Raw genomic sequence first — 25,344 nt, 5'->3', positions numbered from 1 at the left:
CGGGTTCGAGCCCTGGTCCAGGAAGATCCCATGTGCCGTGAAGCAACTAAGCCCGTGCGCCACAACTACTGAGCCTGCGCTCTAGAACCCGCGAGCCACAACTACTGAGCCTGCACTCTAGAGCCCGTGAGCCACAACTACCGAGCCCGCGTGCTGCAACTACTGAAGCCCGTGCACCTAGAGCCCGTGCTCCGCAAAAAGAGAAGCCACCGCAGTGAGAAGCCCGTGCACTGCAACGAAGAGTAACTGCCGCTCAACGCAACTAGAGAAAGCCCACGTGCAGCAACGAAGACCCAATGCAGCCAAAAATAAATAAATAAACAAATAAATTTATTTAAAAAAAAAAAATCTGCCTGCCAATGCAGGGGACACGGGTTCGAGCCCTGGTCCAGGAAGATCCCACATGCCGCAGAGCAACTAAGCCCTTGCGCCGCAACTACTGAGCCTGCACTCTAGAGCCCGGGAGCCAGAACTACTGAAGCCCGCACGCCTAGAGTCTGTGCTGTGCAACAAGAGAAGCCACTGCAGTGAGAAGCCCGTGCACCGTAATGAAGAGTATCTCCCACTTGCCACAACTAGAGAAAGCCTGCGCACAGCAACCAAGACCCAACACAGCCAAAAATAAATTAATTAATTATTTTTTAAAAAATCAACTGATTTTAATAAATAAATAAATAAATAAATAGAAACAAAGCGGTAATTCATTAGGCCAAAAAGAGACTGTCAAATCTCTGTGTAATTTCAGGTGCCGGAAGCGTTGTTTGGTCAGTTATAATCCTACAGTCTAATTCTGTAATTCTTGGCCTTCCATTCTTCTCCATATTCTATCTCCTCTTTACATCCCACATTTAGCCAACGGTGAAAACTTACTCTTTGTTCAAAGAGCTTCTCATATATGTCTCAGCTTTAATTTCCAACATCACTGCCCTGCTCACGAAGGTCATCCCCTTCTGATCTCAGACATGGCAACAGCCACTTAACTGGTCTCCCTACTGCTCTCACGTCTCCCCCTTTCCAAGCCATCCCACACTCACCTTCTACAAACTTCTTAAGCCACTGCCTTCATTACACCACTTTCTTTTTCAAAATCTTACAATGCTGTTTTCAAATAACAGTAGGGGATGCAGCACTGCATAGAGGTTAAGAACACAGTCTCTGGAGCAGGACTGCCTGGGTTCAAATGTCAGCTCCAACACTAACTATCTGTGCGGCCGGGGCATATGCTCAACCTCTGAGCCTCACTTTCCTCACCTGTGAAGTGGGAATAACAATTCTTCCCTTATAAGATTGTTATGATCATATTATATGTTTGTTATGTTACATAAACTAATATTTTTAGAGCATTCAGAAAAGCACCTGCCACATTTCATGTTTGTTATAAAAATAATAAGCCATAGGGTTATAGAGAAGCCTTAGTTAACTGCTGCCTCTGCACCCCACCCTTTCTGGTCAGAAAGCATCTCTCTTGTTTTATGTAATAATTAATCTTGAAAAGCTTGAAAACCACTGCCCCAGATAGGACAGAGTATAATCTTCCTTCCAGGCCTTCTTAATCTGGTCCACAGATATGCAAGGTGTTTATGGTTAGAATTCAGGAGGTCTGAACTGGACGGGAAAAAAAAATTACAACTTTATTTTCAGGAACCTCTAACTGAAATTTGCCTTTCCCTGCAATTATGAGGGGAGGGCACAAACCACAGGAGAATCAGCAGTACCCATACCTCTGTCCCCAGCAGAAATCACAGATGTTTTCATATCACACTAATGTGAAGTATCTTGACATTCGTCACCACTTTGAAATGATAGAAATTAGACCTGCTGCTTATTGACCACATCATTGAAGAGCTTATGTTACAAATTTGTTTAGTAGTTTAACAATTGTATTTCAATATTAGTAGTTCCCTTTGTAGTCCTAAGTGCTTTATTTTCTACATTTAAAAACATAATTCTGAGGCTTCACCACTGCCAAAGGGGTCCATGGCAAAACTAGGTTCAGGCCCCCTGCCTCGGGCTCTCGTTCTACAGCTTATGCTGTTTGGCCACTCTTTCCTCTCATGGTGCTTTAGTTTCGTCTCCCCACTCTGGCCACAGATTTCTAGCCATTTGCACGTTAGACATTGCTGACTCTAATTCCAAATGCTTGCAGAAAAACGAAACCCTCTAAGTTCTCTCAAATCTACTCAGATCATCTCCCACAAGCTAACCCAGTTCTCCTGGATCTTTTTTGTCGGCAACTCTTTCAGCACAGGTCTTTCAGTTGTTCTCATTTGGTACTCACTCATCAAACTGCTCTGTACATGCACACACGCTGTCTCCTCACTAGACCCCAAGCTCACAAGGAGCAGACTTCTCTTAGGCCCTCTCACAGCCTCGGGCCCAGAACTGCTCCCACAGGCACTGAGAAAAACAATGGCAGGTTGAATAACTGATGAAGGGAGCTGGGAAACAAGAGTAGTTTCCAACTCAAGGACTCTCTTCTGACAGTCACGCTCTCCAGCGCAGCCTTCCGCACACTCCCTGTGCTCCGAACAGGGAGCAGTCACTCCGCTAAGGCCCGTCCTCAGCTGCTGGAACATACTCACCTCCCACCAGCTCACGGACATCCTTCCAGTGGAGTTCACTCCCTTTCTCATGGATAATGGTTACTGTGATCCTTCGCTGGATGCCCTAGATAATGGAGCAGGGCTGCAATTTAGCTGGGACAATCTCTTATTTCCTCTTGTCTGTTGTTTTCTGGATTGTCTGATGGGCAGGAAGGGGAGGTATGGAGGGGGAGGGGAAATGCTGTCCACACTGCTATTCTGAACAAAGGGACACAGGTCAGGGACTGAGGAAGAGCCAGGTTCTGATATGGCTTTTAAGAACCGATGCCCAGATTGAAAGTCCCCGAGTGTGCCCATCTGGCTCATAAGCACTTTTGGGCACTGACTAAAGCTACTTTTGATTTGCCAAAGGGGGACCTACATTTCATGGCCAGATTTTTAGTCCACTGAAACCTTCATCTTCAATCTCCATTAAGAACTTTTGGCTGTGAAAGCAGGGTTTCCAAACATCACCAAGTGAAAATTGTATAAAATAACATGGAAGCTGCACAAATTACTACGTAACTGAACGACACAAAGTCTTTCAAGATAGCTCTTTTAAAATATATTTACGGGGCTTCCCCGGTGGCGCAGTGGTTGAGAGTCTGCCTGCCGATGCAGGGGACACGGGTTCGTGTCCTGGTCTGGGAGGATCCCACAATGCCGCGGAGCGGCTGGGCCCGTGAGCCATGGCCGTTGGGCCTGCGCGTCCGGAGCCTGTGCTCCACAACAGGAGAGGCCGCAACAGTGAGAGGCCCGTGTACCGCAAAAAAAAACCCCCAAAAAACCCCATATATATATATTTACACATAAAAGCCAGGGTATATATCAATAAATATAAGCCAAGGTTTGAGAAACATTAAGGAAAGGAGAAAAAAAAATGATGGGGCATTGTCCCCTGACCTCCAAATACCCTTGAAATGGAGATTAAAAAAAGCAGAGAAACAGAGAGTTATGTTTCTTATTCTAACTTTTTTGGTGTTCCCTTCTAAGCCCTCTTTTGCTCCTTCATTAGTACCTGGTGAAGCAAAAATGTCCCCTGGCAGGGCAAGCCTGCTGTATGGTCAACCACAGCTGGAATATACCTATAAAAACAGAAATGTAAAAGAAAGGAGTTAGACAGAATGCTTGTGCTAAGTGAAACTTCACCTGCAAGGTCCTCCCTGGTCACTCCAGCCCTCAGTGGTCTTTGTTTTCTAAACCCTGATCCCATGTCTTTCTCACCATCTGGGGTGGACATTTAATTGGACAGTCATATGCATTTAGTAAACCTTTCCACATATGTATGTCTCATCATCCTGACTAGACTGAAGTATTCATAGGGCAGTAACATCTTTTGGCTCCAATCCCAGCTCTCTGTCTAACAGATATTTCCATAAATAACATATAACTGCAATGGCAAGTGTCAGGAGATAAGAAAGAGATAATTTCAGATTCTAGATCATTTTTTAAGAATCAGAAAGCAATTAACTCAGTAGAAACCATTTACTGTAACTACTGCTCCCTCATAATGCAAGTTATAATCACATTATAGATCTGTCTGTGGAAAGTCAAATTCCTCGAAGCAATGTCACTACTGACAACTCTATATAGGATCGATAGAGCCAAACCTCACACACAGTAGGAACCCAATAAATGTTTTATGGAGGTGATCATAATGGTATTACCTAGCATTATAAATAGAGGATCATTAAGATAACATTTATCCCCTACCCTTTACACTAACTGATACAGCCCCTTGCCTCTGTTTCGGGAGAGGGATCTCTTTTGTGTTTTTCAAAAGCATTTCTGAGACAACTATAAACAGTAATTACATTCGTCACTTAGTCTAACACAGCTCATACAGAGAGAGTAAGCTGATGCTGATCATTTTGATCTGGGCCAGTGGTCCTCAACTGGGGGTAATTTTGACCCCTAGGGGCCATCTGGCAATGTCTGTTGTCACAGCAGGAGGGGAGGTGCTACTGGCATCTTATGGGTAGAGGCCAGGGATGCAGCTAAATATCCTACAATGCACAGGACAACCCCCAAAAACAGAGAACCATCTGGCCCCAAGTAGTGAGAGGCTGAGAAACCTTGGTCTACAGAAACATTCTGTCCCCTAATCCCCTGACATATCGATATGCCTTTGGCCCTTTTATGTGCAACATGCTTCTGACTCCCTTTGCTTTGCTGCTGCTAAAACCCACTTTGCAGGTTGTCTTCCCTCATAGCAAAGCGCCATTCTTCATGATCTTGCTATTGCTAACAAGAAGGTACATTATCATACTAGACAGTTCTCTGACAAACATCTGATTCAAAGAATAATATAAAGACCCTCCCCACTCCAAATTCAGTTCAAAACTGGAATGTGACAATGTTCTGTGAACCCAAAGACGAGAGACTCAAAATTACATTTTCTAATTTTGGAAAAGTTGTCATATTTAAAAATTTATAAAGTTGGACTTACTCTCCTGTAGGCTCCAATTCACTGATCTCAAACCAAACCAGAAGATCGTACTTGCTCATGCTCTGGCCAAGGCTGGTTTTGCTCATGGTATTTAACTTGGTGGCTGGAACTTTTAAAAGTTTTTGGAAAATGTTAAAATTTGGTCCAAGTCTACTCAGCAAAGGTATAAGCTTCTCTAATGTCAGTCTTCAAGGACACACTTGGGAAAGGCAGCGAGAGTGAGGGGATAGATTTCAGTGCAGAAGAGCCAGAGAAACTTCACCGTCAACTATAGCAGTACCTCTAACTTCAGAGAACAAGGAAAACGGAAGAGTCAGCATCTTTTTCCCTCTCAACAAACTACCCAATGATGAGAAAACAGGTTTGATGCAGAGTAAATGTGCTCACAAAACCATTAAAAAAACCTTCCTTAGACTCTCACATTTGCAGCATGCAGAGCACGGTAACAATGTGGGACAGGCAATGTGGGGCGAGCCTCGCTCATCACAGGGCCTCATCAAAGCTGCTGTGGCGGGAAAGACCCACCCTCCAACCCAGTGGTTCCTGAACCTCCCTGCACATGAGGGTCACCTGGGGATCTTAAAGATGGCCCAGGCCACACCGCCAGCCAATTAAATCACAGTCTCTAGGGGTGGGACTCAGCCCTCTGAGAGGTTTGAAGCCCCCCAGGTGATTCTAATGTGTGGACAAGTTTGGAAACCACTGGTCTCATCTGTAAATACAGGATTCTGTAAATGATCTCATGTTACTCATTTTCTTCAGATGTGAATTCCATATTCTTATCTGTACTGATGAAATATATTAGCCAAAACCCCCGTATTTTCAAGAATTTCAGATTCCACATGGTGGGCATTTTGAAACACTATGTAGAAATTCTGAAATCTTGGCAATACAAAGAGGGCTCTCTGCTCTGAACCTGGGAGCAGTGGTGTGAGTCCAGTGACTTGGGATCTAATTATCGCTCAACCACTAACTAGCTATGAAACTTTGGTTGAGTCACTTAACCTCTGGGAGTCTGTCTCCTCAACTAGAAAATGAAGATCATAATATCCTGCCTACTATCTAAAAAGATGTTGTGAGGATCCACGGACACAATGCATCTAAAGGGCCTGTGTGACTCATACAGTGCTATTCAGAGGCATGGCCTATCAGCATTGTTCACCCCAGCTGAATTCCAGGTAAGCTGGTGATGATGCTAGTCAAGAAGGTAACAGGGGGTTAATGGCTCTGGTGGGCATCTGAGGGTCAGAAAGCAAAACTAGAGCATTACAAAAAGCCAGCTACCAGTAAAAAATCCTTTAAAATTAAAAATACCATTGCAAAGAATCCACACCAACAAATATAAGGAGCCCCCCCCACCCCCCTGGATGATGTGAAAGGGGCATAAATAGAGAAGGTGCTTCCTAAAAATCTCTCTGAAGGAAATGTGATATGATCTTGACAATGTGCTGAACTCTACATGCAGGTCAAGTAGCAAACAGAAACGTCGGTGTTTCATACACGGAGAGCCAGGCTTTAGGACCAGCCTCTGAGGATGGTTCTAAATCTAAGGCAGAGCTAATTTTAGCTACTAACCATCTCGTTTAGGTACCCTCTCGGTCTGGCGGCTGGGAACTGGCAGAAAGAGAAAAGGCGGCATTGGGTCAGCCTCATCCTGGAAGGTGGCAATGGCGGAGGATGCGAGCACACTGGCGTGCTCAGAAAATGTGTCCAACACATGCACATTCACATAGTCAGATATGAGAAACCGAATCAGCTCAATCTTTCTCTCATGGTCTGAAGGCAGGACGGAGGCGAGGAGCACAGAGGTGGAGAATGAGCACAGGGCGGGGTGGGAATGAGGCAAGTGGGCAACGAGGAAAAGGGATGAAAATAAACAAAGAAAAATCAGAACAGGATACATGAACATGCGGAATAAACGTAATATGCAAAGGAGTGCCCAGTCACCTGACAGTTAAAGGGAGTTACACACAAAGCAGAGAGATTTAGGAGCATGGAGCTTATCAAAATCTGCAGTAAGAAGACCACAGTATCGGCGGGGATATAGAGCCCTATTGTTTGGAACCTCTTATTTCCATCAGGAACCAACAATTCTCGTCCCTACTGGACACCGGAACACACAAGGATGCACAGAAGTGGAGTAGGAATTTGAATATGATTTTTTATCTGAAAAGTCACTCAGAATAAGAGATGTACATCATACAAAGAACACAGCTGTGCTCACCTGGCTTGGATAGTGGCATGGGCGGAGGGAAGAATCGTCGAGATGGCTGGGGTGGACTGCAAAGGAAGACAAAAGTTCTTCAAGACTAAACAGTCCCATGCTGGTGTTAGTGGCGTGTTTAAATCCCCTTTAAAAATGGATCATTTGTACTTTCAACTCTGGTACCTTATCAGATATCAGATATAAACCCACACAGTAAAACTGAGGCTAAGACATTTTGATAAAAGTCCCCTTGTAAGTCAGAGCTAATAAATAAGAAAAATTGTTCTGTTAACAAGGACACTCTGCCATCATCCCGAAGTCCCCATCATTGTCCTCCTCCCCAATTTTGATGTCTCCACTTAGAGACACACGCTTCATAGTAGCTTTATGCTTCATAAAGTTCTGGGCGGTTAGGACCAATTATACACAACTTTCAGGTTATATCCCTATCACCCCAACTTTCTATCCTATTCAAAGTCTCTTCCTACAAAAAGACAGTACTCAAGGTCACCTGGGCAAAACTCAGTTTGCTCTACCTACAGTTAGTGACTGGGTGGCTTAGAAGAAAGATGGTGATGTTTCTGAAATGGAAACATAGGGTAATATATAAAACTGTTATTTACCTATCTTAATTCCTCAAAAGATTTCTTCTTTTCCAGCAAGTGACAGTAACAACAATAACAACAACAATAATATCAATAACAAAAATCTTTGCTCATTCGGTCCAAACCTGTTAAGCTCCTGTCCTTGCAGGTGAAGTGGGTGCTGCTGATAATGCCCAAAGACTTCAAACACGATAGGCTTGGTTTTGATATAGTCCACAAATGATTCCGTCACCTCCACTGCAATCTAATAAGGAATAAAGGCAACCTAGATTAGCGAAAGATTTATTATAGGAAAATACACATTTTTGCTGCAAACAGCACTACAGCACTTTGAGTACCCAGTATGTGCTGGGAATTTTACTATGAAGGCCTCTCACACCAAAAGAGAGGGGCTCTTCTCTGGTTTTCGTTCTACAGTTAACTTCACCAAGCTTCAGGCATTCAACACCCTCCACTGTCTGCCCCAAATGACCTCTGGCCCCTCTGCTGCCCTTCACACAATGTTTGGACTCAATCTGCTGCTCCCTTCACCTGCTCTCTCCTCCACCGTGCCTGAGGGCTGGCCCAGGCTTCAGCCGTGCCTGGGAGGCCTTCCCACATCTCTGTACCTCTGTCATCCCTGTACTTCAAGGCCCAGCTCAAATGGCAACAACAGTATGAAAAACACGACTGCAGACTCTGTGCCAGGTACAGTGCCAAGCGTGACCCACCTTTTCTTATTTACACTACAGTCTTCAGGAAGTTCCCCCACCTCCTTTCTCTACAAAAACATCCACCCCCAACAAAGAATGTAGCTTAAAAGACTCTTCCCATTAGTAGAAATAACTCTCCCTTCTCTACTCCCGTTGCATTTAATGAATAACTTTCGAATGTTTCTATATCCTGTATCACTACAGTTTAAATATGCATTTATTTCCCCTATCATAATTCTAAGCTCTTCGGAGGCATAATCTACCCTGTGATCCATCTGAGCACCCCCCCGTGGCGTCAGACACAGTCCTTGTGCACAGGAGCCAATCAATATTTATCATATACAGGCATGCTCATATTTATACAATTAAACATCAAAAAGAAAACAGTGTGTTCTGTATTTGCTTGTTCCATTTCTGGAGTTGCTCTTTCCTCTCGCATTTTAGGGAGTGGATTATGGTTGGCAAGAGAACAAGACTGTTCAAGCAGTAGTGAAGCTCCTGGATGCTAGAGCCACGTCTCCCTGGGTTCAAACCCCACCTCTGCCTCTTCCTAGCTTTGTAACCTTGGTGAGTGACTTCGAGTGCTCTCTGCCTCGGTAATCTCAACTATAACGTGGGGATTATGATAGTATATGGCATAAGAGTGAGGATTAAATGAATTAAGACACAAAAACACACCTATAACAATGACTGACACAAAATAAGCTCTCAGTGAATGTTAGCTATTGTAATGAGGATCACGACTTTTGAACAGAGTTGAGCAAATCTTTCTAGAAGAGATAGAAGGTCTGTTTTCTTATTCCACTTATGAGAGAGTTGTAAGGGGCATTAGAGGGCTAATCATAGAATCAGCTGCAAGGAAACAGATTCTGAATCTTAATTTAGCTACAAAATGTATTTCATAGTTTCTACATTAATTGCAACCAAATTATTTGTCTCTTATGGTGTAAAGAATAACATATTTAACAAAACTCATATGCAACATGCTTATTATTCTAGGAAGGAAACACTAAAACAACTCACTATATTCAAACTGACAAAGAATTTATTGGCAGACCAACCCCCAGGCTACTCACAGGCCCCACTGTAATTCAGAGAAGATGCTGCCTGCTCTGTCCACTGAGGATTAGCTCAGGGCCCTGGCCGCTCCCTCCACTGTCTGTTCTCATCACAGAGCTCCCCCTACACAGCAGCTTAGATTATCAACCTTCTTCAGCTGAGAAAGCCAAAGGGCCCCCACACATGACGACTGCCTCACCCCAGCTGCTTCAAGGTACCACAAACCCGCAAAACATTTGGCAAAAACGTCCACGTCACTTACATTCTGCACATGATAAAAGCCCAGAGGACTTCCTCTGCCATTGTTTTTGAGGGGTTCAGTGGAGAACGCTTCATCATGGCGATGCAAAAAGCTTAAGAGAAAAAAAAAAAGACCCGCGTGAATTTCGTATTAATGGTTTCATCAGGATCAGCTTGGATCCCACTGGAAAGTAGCACCTTACTTAAGTAGAGTCTTTAACTGAGTCAAGTTATTTACGTTTCCTTGTAGAGAACATTTTCCATATCACTCAGATAGCATTTTAGCTTTTATGTCAAAAATGACTGAAAAATCAACTAACCCTATCACTTAGCCTTGTGAATGTATGAACAGTGAATTCAGTGAACTCCTATTCCCTTGTAAAAGTTTTTTACTGAAATAAAAATTGTGAAACCATTTTGTACAGAAAAGATTTGGCAGATTAAAGCTTCTATAAGGTAGTATCAAAGCCTGTGGACAGCATACTTGCCTGGGAGTCTATCTAAGACCAGCTAGGAGGAGATTCAAATATCACCTCTTCCAGGAAAACTCCCCTGACTCACTCAAACAGCTCTATGTTCCCACAGCACTAGAGACCTATTTTTCTTCAACAGCAATGATATCATTGTTTGTAATAATGTACTTATTTGCTTGTCTCCCCAAAAGACAGTGTCTCCCAGAGGGCTCTGAATGTAGAAAATACTCCTGAAATATTTGAGTCAGTGGGCTATGTTGACTTATTCTCATAAATATGAGATTTTATTGTTCTCTCTCCCTCCCTATTATTAGTCTGACATAAAAAGAAGTGGAGAATTACAGAATACTCAATTCAAAGATTTACTGCCAGATAGAAATATGCACCAGAAGGACATCGCATACTCCTGCAAGAAAAAAATGGAAATAAGAGAATACTTTTTTTTTTCTGGCTGTGCCACGCGGCATGTGGGATCTTAGTTCCCCGACCAGGGTCTGCAGTGGAAGTGCGAAGTCTTAACCACTGGACCACCAGGGAAGTCCAAGAACACTTAGAGTAGGGGGTAGAAAGACCAGGATCATGAACTACCAGTCTTCCAAATTACACTTGACCTTTGAACAACACAGGTTTGAACTGCGTGGGTCCACTTATACATGGGTTTTTTTCCATAGTAAATACTAGGGTACTGCACAATCGGCAGTTGGTTGAATCCTTAGATGCGGAACTGCGGATATGGTGGAACCCTGGATACACAGTCGGATTTTTGACTGTGCGGAGGGTCAGTGCCCTAACTCCTGAGTTGCTCAAGGGTCAACTGTAATTCACGGAGCCCGAAGACAGTGGTGTACTTCTGCCAGGCGTCCAGATCGCTGATGCTACATACCGCTGTGGCACTATAGCACTCCACACCACGTGCACTCTCGTCTATTTTCTTTCTTCTCATTTTCTCCTTACCTCTCTCCCTTTCCTTCTCTTACTTCTTACTCCTTTTTTTCTTCCAATTTCTTCCTCTCCAGACCACACAGTGTACCTGCCAGAGGCGCCATGAGCATCAGCTGATCTCTGATCTACACTCCAACAAGGCTCTGCTTGGAGCACACACAAATATCCTGGGGTTCCACAGAGGTGACGCATGAAATCATTCACATTGCTCTACAGCTCTGTTTTCCCTATGCAGGCCAGATGAGAGCTGATAAAAACCTCAGAAGAACTTGAGTCTTCTTTCAGCATGAGTCAACATGCCCTTTCCTCCAGAGCGAATGCCAGGTGGAGATGCTACTCTCTTTTCAGGAGATTTTAGGACAGAAGTCAACATACCACTATTGCCATTTCAGATGTCAGTTAACCAAGTAGGTCTTTTCCACAAAATACATCAGTTACTAACTGAGGCTATTAGCAAAAACACATTAAATGGGCAAAACCTACACTGGACAGATACTATTTCATCAATTATAATTACAGCAAATGATATTAGCGGCTTACCATGTAATAATCACATTTAATTGAGGACTTGGCTAAAATCTATGTAAAAAGCAATGCTGCTTTAGGACCCCAGGGAAGGCTAAGGCACATACTGAGGGGAAATGAATGGCAGAAATCTAAAGCAGCCTTTTGGTGGCACCAGTGGCAAACTGTGGGCTTTAGGAATGGGGTGGCTCAGACTTCATTCTCTTGTACTGTGGCCCTTTCCAAGTACTGAAGACGTATTGATGTTTGGGGGTATTAAAACTTAAAGATTCTCCAAAAAACTGTTTTTGGAGGTCTTGAGACGAAAGTACCTAGAGCACAGAGCTCCAGAGGGTTATAGGATAGAAAATGCTTAGAAAGTGGATGAGAAATGAAACCTGTCACATCTTCTCTACGTACTTACTAGCTTTTTTTCAGCGGATGCAGAATTTTGCTGCTCTTTAAATGACTTACATTTTCCCTTTCCCAAGTATTAAATAAGCATAATTGGCGGTTGGATAATTCATTGTTTTCGTACTTGTTTATTAACGAGACATTTCAGCACGAAGAGCATTTAAAAAGACTAATAAGTAGGCTCATCTGGATCTGATCCTATACTCCTGGCAGAGGGGGACAGTCCACAACCAAACCTTCTAGCAGGATATGTGGCCACACTCCTCCCCACAATGAACTGTTTCATTCCATTGTAGGTTTCCAGTTCTTACTCCCATCTTGAGTGAAGAAAGCATTTTATTTCAGTGGCTGGTAGTCATTTCTCTCTCAAGAGTGTACTACCTGGCAAGTGTTACATCGCTCTATAGTGCACAAAGGACATCATCCGGGATAAGAGCCTAGGGAGGCAGAGCAAAGGGGCGGCTTACTTGAACTGACAGAAGATATCTGCATACTCTGGGAGGATTCCGCTGGCCTGCAACACTGTTACACGGAAAGTGAAGGCACTGCCCAGTTTCAGGTGGTTGCCAATCTCTTCAGAAAATCCTTCCATTACCATCTTACCATCCAGCAAAGTGCCTGACTTCAAATCTAAAGAGGGTCAAATGAACACACATATGGTTCAAGTAACACACAAAGCACCTTTTAGAGAGTAGAGTGTACCTTTCCATCCCTAGATGATAAAAGCAACTATCTTCCTTGACAATGGTCAGTATTTTTCCCTCTTTGAAAACATATGCAATCATAGTACACTCTGATTACACACCCAAGTCATTCATTCGATTGATTTCTTCTGGAGGAGTGATGACCTCAGAACTCTGACCCTGTCCTTCCACAATCCTCAGCTCCTCCAAGGATAGACCAGAACGGGTCATTGCAACCGAAGAAAAGTCACTCTGAAAACAAGGCAGGGGTAAGTAGATGATAAAGTAGTATGACAACATATTTCCCCCCCATTTCCGTAACTTATATTTATTTGCCCAACAAATAATAGTGACTGAAAAGTTATGTGGATTAAGAGCTGCCTGAGAAAAGGCAATACAACACAATATAAATGCTGGGCCTTTACCCTCACGTCGGTCATTGTTAGACATGTCCCATATTCTATTAACTATCCTATGGTAACCTATACTTTTTAGTTCTAGGCAGAACTGCTCTCCAGTGCTGAACATCCTCCTTACAAAACCTGCCTACTTCCTTATCCTTCCACAAGGTTTTCCTCTTCCTGGCAGATTTCTCACCTGATTAAAGTACTCGTTATCAAAAGATATTTTAGCTGTTCCTGACTGTCGAATTCCAGAACCATAATCAGGAGCTTCTTCGTCCGCTAAGTAGAGGAAAAAAAAAAAAGAAAAAAAAAAGCAAGGATGAGACTACATATGGGGACAAGGAGGAATGACTCCTATTGGATTACAATAATAAAAATATATAGGAAAGTAAAATAAAAATAAATAGGAGATAGTGGGCTTTAGGGTTCTCAAACTTTAATACAAGAGGAGACACTAAAGAACAAGTCTTTTGCATGAGAAAGAAAGAGACCAAAGCAGTAAAGTCAAATAGGCTGCTTCCAACTCTACTCAGGTAAACTTACCACCTCCTTAGCTCGAATGAAACTAATGAATAAAGGATTGGTTTCATTCTTGATGTTGTTCGAATGTCATACTTAGAAATACTGATCCCTTCACTTGACAAGATTATATTCAATAATACTCAATAAATATCTGAAAATATTAGACTGTACTTGTGAAGACCTCCATAGCTCAACGCTGGTGACTATCATGCATTTCCACAGGGAAAGGCTGAAAGAGGTCACTAAATACAGCACAGCAGTTGGAAACTAAAACAGAAACGTTACAGGAAACAGCCACATTCTTTCTTCAGAATGTAGGCTGGAGCTTGGAAAAAAGTATGAAGTGTCAACATCTTGATCCACACATTGCACAACAGCAGCCAAAGTACAGAAACGTCTAGCAGAAGTATCCTGACAGAAAATTAGGCAAGAAACCGTCTGAAAATCCTCTGTTATTTCTGAAGCAGTTAAGGTACATCATTTAAAATGCAAATGACTTTTATAAAGGTAACCCAAGGGTTGTTCTTCATGTTAAAGGAGATCCCTTTACCCCATTATTCCAAAACAGCAGTAGCCCAAACCAAACAGGATCTACTCGTGATACTTGGGAACAACAGCTAGAAAGGAAGCAATAAAGGCTTTCTTCAGTCTGCACTGAAGCGCAGCCCTTACGGAACGGGCCTCCTTTGTCTCGAGGCAGAGGACCCACGGCCCTCATTTCAGAAGAGGGGCGCCTACCTGCGATGGCCTGCACAGCCACACGGAGAAATCCCCGCACTTCGCCCTTCTCACTGACAACGGCCACCCTGTGAATCAGGGGCACGGGGTACAGCAGGTTGCTCAGGTAAACAAATGCTCTAGAGACAGAAACCAGGAGACAGACATCTGAGCATCCCACAGGTAGAGAAGGTGGCTTTCAGATTTACTGAGAATACCTTCATGAAACTGTGAGCTGGCTTCTGGGCCCTGTCTTAAGGTCACCTCTCTGTTCTGTACTCTCAGACTGCCTCCTGTTGCTTTTTCAGAATACATAACGTATAAACAAATGCAAATGCTTGGTAAAGCAGTGGAAAAGACCAACGTACACCAAATTACTCCCTATAAGAATTACTACCATAGGTAGAGTGACCACTGGAAGTAGACTTCCAAGATACTCCTCTACAAATACTGCTACGAGTGGGAAAAGGGAGCCCATTAAGGAGTTTAACCTTTTAATGTGACTAATTACAAAGAGGTTTTTGTTTTGTTTTCCCCAATAGATAATACAGAAATCAGCAGACAAAAATGGTCAGAGAAATGTGACTGAAATACAGTCAATAACTCTAAAATGGATTTCAAGTCACAACATTGTGGGTCTTTATTTTTACCCTAAGAAATGACTATGATCTTTAGGCAGGGTGACTGACACATATGGGCAGAAAGGCCATGTAGCCAGAAATTTCTTTGTTAGTGAGCTTATAAGAGACTCTGGATGGACATCAAGATAAATGCTAAGGGAGAAGGAGACAGCTGATCCCTAAAGGGTTGCTTTTGCTTCTAGGGTTCAAAACTTTATTCAGAAATGCATATACACGAGGTAAGACCTAACATTTTTCAACTTCAAATGAACTAGCAAAGTCATATCACATTTGTTCTCTTTTTTTCTTCTTTCATTATTTTGTAGCTATTGACTTTTTTTAAGCAACACAAACCGGTGATCACAAAGCTTGGGTGTTCATTCCAATTAGTGGGTGGGAAACAGAATCTAGTTCCTACTATTATTCCTGTCTTCCCACTTGGTATATGCTGATCTTTGAAGACAAGACAAGACAAAGAGTAAACATTTGCATCAAGAAATCACACATAACTAAATGTGACACATGCAGGCATACCTCGTTTTATTGTGTTCCACTTTCTTGCGCTTTGCAGATATTGCATTTTTTACAAATTGAAGGTTTGTGGCAACCCTGTCTCCAGCAAGGCGCCATTTTTCCAACATTTGCTTGCTTCATGACTCTGTGTCACATTTTGGTAATTCTCACACTATTTCAAACTTTTTCTTTTTTTTTTTTTTATGGTCATCTGTCATCTTTGACGTTACGGTTGTAATTGTTTAGAGGTGCCACAAACCACAACCATACAAGACACTGAACTTAACCGATAAATGTGTGTTCTGACTGCTCCAACAGGCCATTCCCCCGTCTCTCTCCCTCTCCTTGGGCCTCCCTATTTCCTGAGACACAACAATACTGAAATTAGGACAGTTAATAACCCTACAATGGCCTCTTAAGTGTTTAAGTGAAAGGAAGAGTCTCACGTGTCTTACCTGAACTCAAAAGTTAGAAATAACTAAGCTTAGTGAGGAAGGCATGTTGAAAGCTGAGACAGGCTGAAAGCAAGGCCTCTTGTGCCAGTCAGACAAGTTGTGACTGCAAAGGAAAAGCTCTTGAAGGAAATTAAAAGTGCTACTCCAGTGAATACACAAGTGATATAAGAAAGCAAAAAAGCCTTACTGATGATATAGAGAAAGTTTTAGTGGTCTGGATAGAAGATCAAAACAGCCACAACATTCCCTTAAGCCAAAGCCTAATCCAGAGCAAGGCTCTAACTGTCTTCAGTTCTATGAAGGCCAAGAGAGGTAAAGAAGCTACAGAAGAAAAGTTTGGAGCTATCAGAGGTTGGCTCATGATGTTTAAGGAAAGAAGTCGTCTCCATAACATAAAAGTGCAAAGGGAAGCAGAAGTGCTAATGTAGAAGCTGCAGCAAAGTATCCAGAAGTCCCAGCTAAGTTATTAATGAAGGTGGCTACACTGAATAAGAATTTCAGTGTAGATGAAACAGCCTTTTAGTGGAGGAAGATGCCATCTAAGACTTTCAGAGCTAGAGGGAAGTAAATGTCTAGCTTCAAAGGACAGACTGGCTTTCTTGTTAGGGGCTAATGCAACTAGTGACCTGTCGTTGAAGCCAATGATCGTTTACCATTCTGAAAATCTTAGGGCCTTTAAGAATTATGCTAAATCTACTCTGCCTGTTTTCTATAAATGAAACAACAAAGCCTAGATGACAGCACATCTGTTTACAACATGGTTTACTGAATATTTTAAGCCCACTGTTGAGACCGACTGCTCAGGGCAAAAAAAAAAAAAAGAGCCCTTTCAAAATATTACTGCTCACTGACAATGCACCTGGTAGCCCAAGAGCTCTGATGGAGATTAATATTTTCGTGCCTGCTAACACAACACGCATTCTGCAGCCCATGTGTCAAGGAATAATTCTGACTTTCAAGTCTTGTTATTTAAGAAATACATTTTGTAAGGCTACAGCTGCCATAGACAGTGACTTCTTTGATGGATCTGGAAAGGATTGTAGGTGCCATTAGGAACATCTGTGATTTGTGGGAAGAGGTCAAAATATCATCAATATTAACAGGAGTTTGGAAGAAGTTGACTCCAACCCTCATGGATGACTTTGAGGGATTCAAGACTTCAGTGGAGAAAGTAAATGCAGACGCGGTAGAAATAGCAAGAGAACAAGAATTAGAAGTGGAGCCTGAAGATGGGACTGGATTACTATAGTCTCATGATAAAACTTTAATGGGTGAAGAGTTGCTTCTTATGGATGAGCAAAGAAAGTGGCTTCTTGAGATGGAATCTACTTCCAGTGAAGATGCTGGGAAATGACAACAAAGGATTTAAAATATTACATAAACACAGCTGATAAAGCAATGGCAGGGTCTGAGTGGACTGACTCCAATTTTGAAAGTTCTACTGTGGGTTAGATGCTATCGAACAGCAACCTCCACCAGCAAAAAGCCTGCTTCACTGAAGGCTCAGATGACGGCTAGCATATTCCTTTTAGCAGTAAAGTATTTTTTAATTAAGGTACATACACTGGTTTTTTTAGACATAATGCTTTGCACGCTTAATAGACCAAATGTAATGTAAACATAACTTTAATATGCATTGGGAGAACAAAAAAGGCACGTGACTGGCTTTATAGCAATATTTGCTTTTATTGCAGTGGTCTGGAAACAAATCAGCAATATCTCCGAGGTATGCCTGCATGCATGTCTGCACCTTTTCCTGCTCTGAATCTACTTTAAAACAAAGAAAAGGAAGATGGAGCGGATTCTTGGGATTTCAACTCCAAGTAATGAAAACAATTCTGAAAATTGACAAAATGCACCACAGAAAAACAAATGTTAATAAAACTGAAAGACCATATATGAAACATAAATGAAAGTATAACAAAAATAATTGCAAGTGGACACTGAATCAGATCAAATGATGTCTACTTCCCTTTCAGTCTGCTCCAAAGGTGGGGGAGGGCAATGCTAAAAAAGAGGGATAAAGCTCCGTTGTACAAACATTTTTAAAAGAAAAGTCTAAAAAGGATTACAAACAAGAGTCTCAAACATCAACTACTGTGATAGAGTTTAAAGACTACGAATTTGGCATAAGGTACCAAATGGATAATTTCACTTTCAAAGTCAGCACACATACAGACCACCTTCATTTCTCACTGGCATTCCAGCCACTGCCCGCGTTCAATGCCTTGGCCATTAAAGAGCCATCGTATATGCTCGTCCCCTGTCTGCTGTCCTCTCTGAGCTCTTCTACCCACCTCATGCCTTTGATTTCACATCATATTCCAAATACCACTCTCTTATGACAGGTCCCCCTAGTGTTTTATGATCTCAGTAACACACAACTCCATCATTGCTATGATTTCCATTTATTTATGTAATTATTTGTCTGTCTCACCCACCAGACTGAAAACCCAGGAGGGCAGGAACCATGTCTGGTCAATAAATATCTGGTGAGTGATTGAACATCTATGTACATAAGTGAATGGGAAAGTGATCTGTCCTCTATCTTTAAGTAGAAGTGGAAGATTTTTCCAGAAAAATGGGTTAAACCAGAGGTAGAGAAGCAAAGCCATTCAACTTTATATTAGGTTGATTTTTCAAAGCCATACTCATGATGGATATTAACTAACTAGGACATGTTTAGATTCCTAACCTTATTTAATTTGTATAGCTATTTTTATACTTAAAAGTAGCTACTCAAAAACAGGAACCCCTGTTTTTAATTACAATAAAGTACTGTTTGCACAAACAGTATGGATAGAATCTCCTTTCTGTCTATGGCAACGGCTACTCCAAAAGTGGAAGAATAGGAAGTATTCTTGTAAATTTCCCTTTTTAGAAGAGAGAATTCTATAATTCAATGGCAGTGGCGTGTGCATCGGCACTGTGACTACACAACTGCACAGTCACTAGACAGCTCCTTGTCTTATTATTATAACACAGGCTTTGGTCCAAAATCAATGCTTTGGGCTCTATAAATGTTCTCGTTCTCTTACGAAGTTTTTTAAATTAGAGTTTTTATAATTATTCTTCATTCTTGAGAATCCTTGTACCTTGACCTAGCAGACTGAAAGAGAACAGGGACGAGAGAGGGGAAGATGTAAAGGATGTATTAGCATAAAGTTCTATGAAGTTACATAAAAAGGGTAACAAATTCTGTCAACATAAAGATAATAAAAACCAGCATAATTATGATCAGTTACAGAAAGAATGTCAGTTCAGGTACTTAGGTCACAGAATAACCAGGAGACTTTTAACCCAGAACACTAGCCTAAATACTTTACATTTCATCCCAAATGACGATGGATGATTCATAACATCCCAGCATGCCATAAGAGAATAGCTAAAGGGACAAGCTCTTTTAATTTTCATATAAAAATTCACCAGAGGCAGCCAAGGCCATGAATCAAAACCTATAAATGGAATTTTACAAAAAACTGGAAAATTTTATAAGTAAATTGTATTTGCAATTATGTGCCAATACGGGAAATCTAATCCCGTGAATCACAAAAACAGCACAGAAGTTACTCCTCTTACACAGAGAATGACTGGTACGTAACTGGGTGATGTTGCATTATTACAAATTGTTTGTAGGTAAGAAATGCAGTCGAGGGTGAAAATAAAGAGCTACCCTTCACTCTGCTGACTGCTATGATTTCACCTTCTCCCCTAATACTTTTCTTGCAAAGCAAAGTCAGTTTTAGAATCTGGGAACCCAAAGAAATGGAAAGGTCAATTCCTGAGCCACAGCTCCACAAATAATTTATTTGAAAATCAAAGTAGAGCTGATTGCCTTATACCTACACTTAAATCTGATACGATTAAAATGAGAGAAAATACATATATCTTAACACAGAGAATTTCCACATTACGTGGGATTTTCATACAACTGGCTCAAAATACAAATGCTTCTGAGTAGAATTCTGAGTAGAACCAGGATATTCATTTTGCTAGTGTGGATGAAAGAATACAAAAGATGAAAAAGATCTTTAATGCTTTTTCTTCTCCCTACCTAACTCTTCAGTTTATACTTCAGAACCTAACAGGTCTCCGTTTTAGTTGCTTGTCCTAAGTTAGGTCGGTGTTCTTTCCACCACACCACATAGGGTGAAGCTACCTACTCCTCATGTGTGATAATGTAGAACAAAGTGAGCAGCGTGAGAAGCTGCAAGACTGGCATCAGGACCAAGCAGTTTGTGGATAAAAACTTGATTCCAACTTCCGACCCTCTCAGAAGAGGACGGAAACAGCCATAAAGTAAGGAAAGCATTATGGTCCCATTATTTGTACACAGAAGTACCCTTCTCAATTTTAATATAAATCAGCTTCTCTGAAATTCCAAGCATCTATTCCTGGCAATACACCAGACAATATTCATGGTTGTATAATCCTTTATATTTATTCATGGAAAAACTGAATAAATGCCCCTTTACCATTGTAAAACCCCAAGACTGTCTAATAGTACAGCCCACGGTCATAATTGAGGCTTTAATTTCTATCAAAAAGCTTTTCTTTTCCCCCTTTCCATAAAAGTGATCATCTTCTACATTATTTATTTAGTTCTCACCAGGTAATCAACACCATACTCTGAGCTAAGTTTTAGAACCTTGTGTCCCTAATGGGTCAGGAGACTCGCTGCACTTTCATAGTTTTAGATAACTGGTGCTTATCCACTAACACTAATATAATTTCCCTTATTTTTAAAGGGTTCAACAACATGTGGTTTTAATGCAGTGTTGAAATTAAATCAAAGCATAGACATAATTTTTTGTTAATTCAGTGAGTGCTGCACTGTTGAATTGGTAACTAAAATTACTTCAGCATGAAGACTGGATATAGACAAAGACCCCAGTATTAGGAGCATGTGCCTGAGAGCTCTGCATCACTGACAGATGGGGCCAGAGACAATGCCTTGGTTTGGTAAGCTGAACTGAACACGAAGCAGTGTCATGGAGCACTGAACAAATATCCATTGTTGACGGTTTCAACAGATAATTTTTTGAGATTCATCATTATAATGCCTATAGGTAAAATCTTAGCACAAGCCAAAGATCTATGAAACTGGCCAAAGAAAGGCATCCATTTTAGTTAGACAAAGAGGAAACTTCACGCTCTTGAGTCTTTTCTGGACTCACAGACTAAGCAAGAAATAAACCTAACACTACTCCTGATTCCACTTCTGTCCTCGCGATTCCTGCTGATGCCACGAGTCCTTTCAGCCTAGCCTTGGACTTGCTCTGCTATCCTTCTCACGTTGCCCCTTTTGCTTTCTAGCTCACATTCCCACAAAGAGGAAACATCAGACACAATGACATTGTTCAACTCCGTAACGGTGTGACTCTTAGCTTTGATTATTTTCTCCTCTGGGGTCTCCCCCTTCAGAACAAAATTACAGGGCAGTTTGAGACAAGGAATCCTCCACGGAGAGTGTCCACACGCTGCCGCATGCCGTACCGAGTAGGCCAAGTACCTCACAGATGCTGCCTGAGGGCTCTCTCAGCCAGATCAGCGTGTCATGAATTGAACTGGCTAAAGCAAAAGTGTCCAAAATTGCACAAGGAGCCTCTTTAGAGCAAGAGCTGGTCCCTTTTTGCCTTTCTCACTTTAACCTCACCAACCTTCCCACTAAAATGAACCATGGGGATCTGTCGTAAAACGGGTCATGCCCATCACTGAAGAGATCTGATCCCTCCTCCGTCCCTGCGTCAGAGCCGGTGTCATCCACGAATGCCTCATCATCAAAATCCTCCATCTCATCTTGCTGCTCGTCAGCCAGCTCAGTGATGTCGGAATCGGCCGTGGAAAAAGTGGGGGAGGGCGTGCGGTCAGCAAGGCGCTCATTCACACAGCCGTGGAAAATGGGGGCGCTAGACACCAGGTAAGATGCCGACGGACACAGCCAAGGAGAGAGGAATAGTTGGTTAAACAGGAAGCTACAGCTGCCAACAGGACAGAACCCACTGGGGAACCAAAACAACACAAGCAAGTGGAAAAGCAAAGGGATAAAATAAGCATAAATCATCTGGCTCAGGTGAAATGGAACAAGGACTGATCCTTGGAATGAGAAAAGCAAAGGAAATACATGAGTAGAATATCCGAGGTAAACAATGTGCTGTAAAACATTTAAGTTCTCCAGTTCACACAAAAAATCAGCAGCCAGGTCTCAAAGGAGCCACTCAATATTAGGTGAAATAATAAGGTTTAAATCTTTACTCCAATTCCCATGTCATCTCTGAGCAGAAAACAAAACAGATGAAATGGTATATGGCAAAGCAGGTATGTGCCTTGCTTGGGTAAGACGTGTTTGGCCAATTCATCTCTTTGAAAACGCTCTACTATCAGAGTAGACTGGAAAAGACTTACTTCATTTCTACAAAATACTATGACTTCAGCTCCACCTTTTAACCCAGTTCCTTTAAAACTGTTGGAAAGTTTTTGCAATTAGAAAATTTTTCAAATTCTGAAATCATTGAGGTGAAAACTTATACTTCTCTGCTTTAAAAATTCTAAACCTCTAAGAACGTGATTCACTATGGACTCACGTTAAATGCTGAAAGTAAAGTATACACAAAAAAGGCTCAGGTGGATTACTAAGGTGTGCAATTATTCACTCTTGGCAAAGACTAAAGTGAGATGAACTGCTTTAAAAATTAAAGTGAGGACAATCATGGAGAGACTGCAGTCTGATAAACTGGACGTCATACTGTGATTTTAAACTATGCAGGATACAGACACAGGTTTCCTTTTTCTTTTAAATCTATCTTGGTCAAGTGTAAGACATTTTGTGAATGAGCTGACAGGCAGGGAAGACTGTCAGTTACTTTGATTGAAAGTCTGAAACTTAAAAAAAATGTGCCTGTTGGGTAAAACTAAAGGGAAATATACCAAATGACACAGTGGCTGTGTATGAGTGGATAAGATTATAAATGGGGCTTTTTTGTACTTTTTCTTTAACTTCCTGTAATATCTGCTAAGCCTTTAAACAATTAAAATAAAACCATTCATTACCTGAAAAGAAGACACCAATAAAATCATTACTTACCTTCCTACAAGTTTGAACCAATGGAATCGATCATAAAATGGATCGCTGCCAGTCATGGTGGTTTCACTTTCATCTTGGGCGCTGGAGGCCATCTCACCTGCCCTGTCATACATCTCTCGCATCAAATCCAGCCTCTGCCTGTACAGTAACCATAAAGTGTGCTGGGTTAGTATCACAAGGTCACATCAAAATTTCATCTTGGAAGTATCTTCCATGTAAGATTTTAAAAAGCTGCTCCCACCATTTAATGATATTAAATAAGAATAAAGGCTTTATGCATGACATTTTCATACTTAAGTTTCGCCAAAGACCAATAATGTGTTGCTCCGTTTTTCAGATCCTGGACTTCTACGGCCACCACTGTACGAGGGAACGGTCTGTCTTCCTGAGTTTTTTCCATCTCAGTGGGAAGTAATTCAGGAGGCAAAGGGGAGTACAACGTGTCAGTCAGAAGAACAAACTGAAACTGCACCTAAATGGAAGGAAGAAACCATCGACAAACGGCCTTTCTGTTTTTAGCTAGTAAGTTTTGGAAACAAGGCAATATAATCATGCCTGATGGGAAGGAGGTCAAACAGCAGCACATGCTCAACAGCTTGTGATCAACTGAAAAAAGTGGCCACTTGTATATTAATCATTAAGCTATTTACAGACTTTGTTTTCCTAGCCTGGCACAGTGTTTTTGCACAACCTAAAATCTCAATAAATATACTCTGGTTGACTGAACGAAGACTTCTGTAGAGAACAAATGGTGGACCCAGGAGTGCACCCTCACCCACTAATGAGAGAGGGTGGAGGCATGCTAAGGTTTTCCATTTTAAATTCAGAGGATTACAACTATTACTCTTAAAACTGTTACCACAGGCTAAGTGCTTTGCATTCATCATGTCATTTATTTCTTGATACCACCCTCTATTTTTACCAACTATTAATGAAATGCTATATACAGCTATAAGACAAAACGATAGTCCCTGCCATCTTTTAGTCTAGTTGAAGAGGGAAATAGTTAATAAATGATTACAAAATGAGATGGGGTTATGAATGAATAAGACATCTTATCCCCATTTTACAGAACTAGAATATAGCCCTCGGAGAAGATAATGATTTTTCCCAAAGCCAGGCAGTCTGTGCTCTTACCTACTTCACAGTATTGCCCCTCCCACCCCGCCCCCTGTAAATCTTAGCCATCAGGAGACTGTTAAACCGTGGGACATAAAGAAGAATAAATCTAAGATGTGGTGTGATGTTTCAGTAATATTAATTACCATGTCTAGGCACTACTTCAGCACCTTCCATGCATTCACTCTCTCATCTCTCACAAAATCCCTGGGTGGCAGGCACTGTTGCCAAACCCATTTTGCAGGTGAGGGACTGGAGGCCTGGGGCTATTAGGGTCAAACAACTGGGAGAGCTGGGGTTGGAACCTGGCTGTCTGGGTGCAGAGTGTACACGCCTGTCCATCACACAAAACTGCCTCTCAGACCCTAGAAGATGAGAGGGCACATAGGACTTAGAAGTGCCAACTTAATGGTAGAAAACTAAAAGAAAATTGAGATTTTCAGAAACCCAAGAGAAGTATTTTGCTACCAATATGTTTCTCTAGCTCCTGTCAGGAATACGGTCTCCTTGCTTGTAAAATAAGCTAGAAAACATGTTATTTTAAAATTTTCATTTAACAAATATTTAGTTAGTACCTACTATGTTCCAGGTACATATATTAAATACAGGCATATAGAAACCTGTTTCATAGCAAAAAGCTGCTGAGTTCACCCAAGGGAAAGGTTAGCTCAAGATGAGGACCATGAAGCCCACCAGGCTCAGCTCTGCCTCCAGATGGTCCACGTTTCCACACCCTCCATACCTTCTTCTTCAATTCCACACTGATGGCATTGGCCTCCTTCAGGTAAACGGCATTGCCCCAGAGTAAGTCCCTTAATGAGGTAAACTGGTGAGACTTCCACTTCCGGAAGGCCCACTGGGCCAGCTCAAATTCATGTTGTGTCCAAGGAACTGAAAGAGCAAACGAAGTGTATTGAATGGTGATCTCATAACCATGTAGAAATTATATCCCTCCTCTACCTCATCTCTTTCATCAAGTATTTTCCAGTTTTCCTCCATTCTTTTTTAAGATATACCTTAATGTGTGGCTTATAATAAAGAAAAACCCCTAGTACGTTGTA

The 25,344-nt window shown here is 41.7% G+C and overlaps 1 protein-coding gene across 4 annotated transcripts in view; it reads right to left on the bottom strand.

Annotated features, from left to right (window-relative positions):
- KIF1B (kinesin family member 1B) overlaps positions 1-25,344 on the bottom strand; it is a 148,175-nt gene that overhangs the window by 20,920 nt on the left and 101,911 nt on the right. For 2 of the 4 annotated variants that reach the window (XM_060013900.2, XM_060013909.2), the window contains 14 exons: positions 25,026-25,174; positions 23,458-23,636; positions 23,165-23,302; positions 21,741-21,989; positions 14,514-14,632; positions 13,447-13,532; positions 12,972-13,101; positions 12,634-12,796; positions 9,856-9,946; positions 7,968-8,086; positions 7,256-7,311; positions 5,032-5,140; positions 3,601-3,667; positions 2,583-2,667 (listed from right to left, as the gene is read on the bottom strand). In XM_060013900.2, coding sequence (XP_059869883.1) covers positions 2,583-2,667; positions 3,601-3,667; positions 5,032-5,140; positions 7,256-7,311; positions 7,968-8,086; positions 9,856-9,946; positions 12,634-12,796; positions 12,972-13,101; positions 13,447-13,532; positions 14,514-14,632; positions 21,741-21,989; positions 23,165-23,302; positions 23,458-23,636; positions 25,026-25,174 — 1,740 coding nt within the window. The remainder of the gene's footprint in view (positions 1-2,582; positions 2,668-3,600; positions 3,668-5,031; positions 5,141-7,255; positions 7,312-7,967; positions 8,087-9,855; positions 9,947-12,633; positions 12,797-12,971; positions 13,102-13,446; positions 13,533-14,513; positions 14,633-21,740; positions 21,990-23,164; positions 23,303-23,457; positions 23,637-25,025; positions 25,175-25,344) is intronic. The other 2 variants (XM_060013919.2, XM_060013929.2) reach the window with 1 other exon arrangement.

The sequence above is a fragment of the Delphinus delphis genome, chromosome 1 (genome assembly GCF_949987515.2).
Source record: "Delphinus delphis chromosome 1, mDelDel1.2, whole genome shotgun sequence".
Taxonomy (NCBI): domain Eukaryota; kingdom Metazoa; phylum Chordata; class Mammalia; order Artiodactyla; family Delphinidae; genus Delphinus; species Delphinus delphis.
This window is presented reverse-complemented; position numbering and strand designations above follow the sequence as displayed.